Source organism: Pinus tabuliformis, chromosome 6, assembly GCF_031772625.1.
Source record: "Pinus tabuliformis cultivar Carrire ecotype Pingquan chromosome 6, CPIR1, whole genome shotgun sequence".
In the NCBI taxonomy this organism is placed as follows: Eukaryota; Viridiplantae; Streptophyta; class Pinopsida; order Pinales; family Pinaceae; genus Pinus; species Pinus tabuliformis.
The window spans coordinates 1,798,035,091-1,798,037,512 of NC_142292.1; the positions used below are offsets into that span (position 1 = coordinate 1,798,035,091).

The 2,422-nt window shown below is 45.7% G+C and overlaps 1 protein-coding gene across 1 annotated transcript; it reads right to left on the reverse strand.

Annotated features, from left to right (window-relative positions):
- Nucleotides 1-201: 201 nt before the first annotated feature.
- On the reverse strand, nt 202-858 carry LOC149266203 (uncharacterized). The gene has a single exon (XM_089407493.1). The coding sequence runs from the start codon at nt 856-858 to the stop codon at nt 202-204; it is 657 nt and encodes a 218-aa protein (XP_089263619.1).
- Between the last annotated feature and the right edge of the window lie 1,564 nt (nt 859-2,422).

Below are 2,422 nucleotides of genomic sequence, written 5' to 3' on the forward strand. Positions count from 1 at the left end.
CATGAGCAGCTCGTTATGTTCCGTCGTGATGAGTTTTGGCACATTGCTGGTTATCTTTCCAATAGCCTGTTGCCGATCTTCTGCTTGTTCTTGGTGAACCTGTTGGAAATGATTGAGGAGTACCTCTTCTATTTCCTCATGCTTCTCTACTTTTGCCCCCTCTTGATTCTGAATGAAGGGTATATTATTATGCATCCTTCTCTACACCGTGGTTCTATGGAAGAATTTGGTGTTGCGCTCCCCCTCCTTCAGCCAACGAACCCTGGACTTTTGCCTCCAGTAGATTTCCTCCTGTTTTCTCCTCTCTTCAAGTTGATTTTGAATGTGCCGTTCCTGATCCAGGGTTGCCTCCGTGTGCCCTTCTGTGATTATTTTCTGTTGGAGATCCACCAGTTCCTGATGTAGCTCCTGTTGCGCCTTAAATATATTTCCAAAGGTCTCCCTATTCCATCTTTTCAGGTGACTTTTCAGAAATCGTAGCTTCTGTTGAAACTGATACATTTTTGCTCCTTCTGGAGGGATGAAAGAGGCCCAGATGGTTTTGACAAAGTCCTTGAATGCATGGTGTGTGAGCCAAAACCCCTCAAATCGGAAGGGTCTTTTTGTCAAATCCCCTGGTCTCTGCCATTGTAGAGCAATCGGCCAGTGATCCGAACCGGTGTGTGCAAGTATTGCAGCCGAGAAATCTCCTCCAAGATGCACCGCATTGTCTGAGAGGAGAAAGCGATCCAATTTAGAGGCAATTTGATGCTTGCTAGCTCTGCGATTGCTCCAGGTGAAGGTGCCATTACAGAACGGCATATCTATGAGAGAGGCATTTTGGATGAAGTCCTTGAAGCGAGCAACTTCTGGTTCCATTCTGATTCTCCCTCCTATATTTTCCTCGATTTTGGTTATCATGTTAAAATCCCCTGCCACAATCCATAATGGATGCCTTCTGTTTATGCTCAGCGCTTCTATAGTTTCAAGGAGCGCGATTTTTCTTCCTGTGTCTTGCGGAAAATAGACGTTAGATAAGTTACCATGAATATTGGTACCCAGAATATGAAAGGTCGTCTGTATGAGATGATGAGAGGCATGAAAATCAGTGAGAGTTACCGCTTGGGTATTCCATGCTATAGCAAGCCCCCTGATGCTCCTGAGGCGTCTACAGCAACTGATCTACACCCTGGCCAAGATTTTGAGAGAATGTTACCCAGAGTAGAACTATTGCATTTAGTTTCCTGGAGAAATCACATCTGCGGTTTTTCCATTTTGATCATATTTTTTAACATCCTGAGTTTTCCAGGGCTGTTGAGCCCTCTTAAGTTCCAGGATACAAGCTTCATGGCTAACTAATATTAGAGGGCCTGTAGTACTTCGTTAACTTCGCATATCTGCCTGAATCCACCAGGATTTTCCCAATCTCGATTGTTCTCTGGAGATCTGTTTTCCTTCCTCTCTTTTTGGAATCCTTTGGACGCAGGTTGCTGTCCCAATTACTTCCCGGTTGTATCCCTAATTGGTGTTGGTGGTAGGCTCTTGAGATGACCACTTCGAGCTTATTTAGTTGAGTCTCAGATATTGTGTCATATGCTCTCTTTTTGCAGGCTAGTTCTAGTTCCAAAATGTCCAGACCATGTAGATCTATGCTTTCTGGCTCTTCATCCATTTTTTGCACTTGATTGCTTTCCTCTTGATTGATTTCTGAGTCCCGTGGGAGGTCTAACTTTCCATCTACATCCATTTCCTTGTGACCTTCCACTGTATCTTTCTGATTCCGGCTAAGGATGGTCGGGATGATGATGGGAGGCTGAGATTTAGGAGGGGGGTCAGATGGAGGGGGATGGGATGAAGAGGAAGGGCGCGCATGGTTGGTCTCAGAAGACAGGGGTTGTTCATCTGAGGAGTGGGCTAGAATATCAAAGCTGTTCTTAGATGATGGGTCTTGGGGTTTGGTAGGCTGGGGTTTGGACCCATTCTGGGGCTTTTTATGCGAGTGCTTCTGACTTTGGACTTTCGTAAAACCATCTTGGGTTGTGGTTTCAGAAGGATCAGAGGAGTTGGCTTTTATATTTAGAGGGAAAACCCTGAAGAGATGCCCCAGAGCATGGCACTTTCTGCACCGAAAGGGCACGTGTTCATAGTCGAGAGGCTGGATCCACTCCTCGTCTCGGTGGGCAAGAGTTACTGACTCTGGTAAGGCTTCATTCAGGCGAATAAAGACACATATTCGAGCATAGGAGATATACTTGCGGGATTTGGTTTCTTCTGCCGCTCTGATGTATTCTCCCACTCTATTTCCTATGCGCTTGAGAAGGTCTTCGTCCCAGTATTCGTCAGGAAGAGAGTACAATCTGATCCACACTGGCGCCCAAGTGAGATCTTCCTTGTCTGGGTTGAATCTTGGAATCCATTCCCTCAGATATAAACCCGCTGAGTT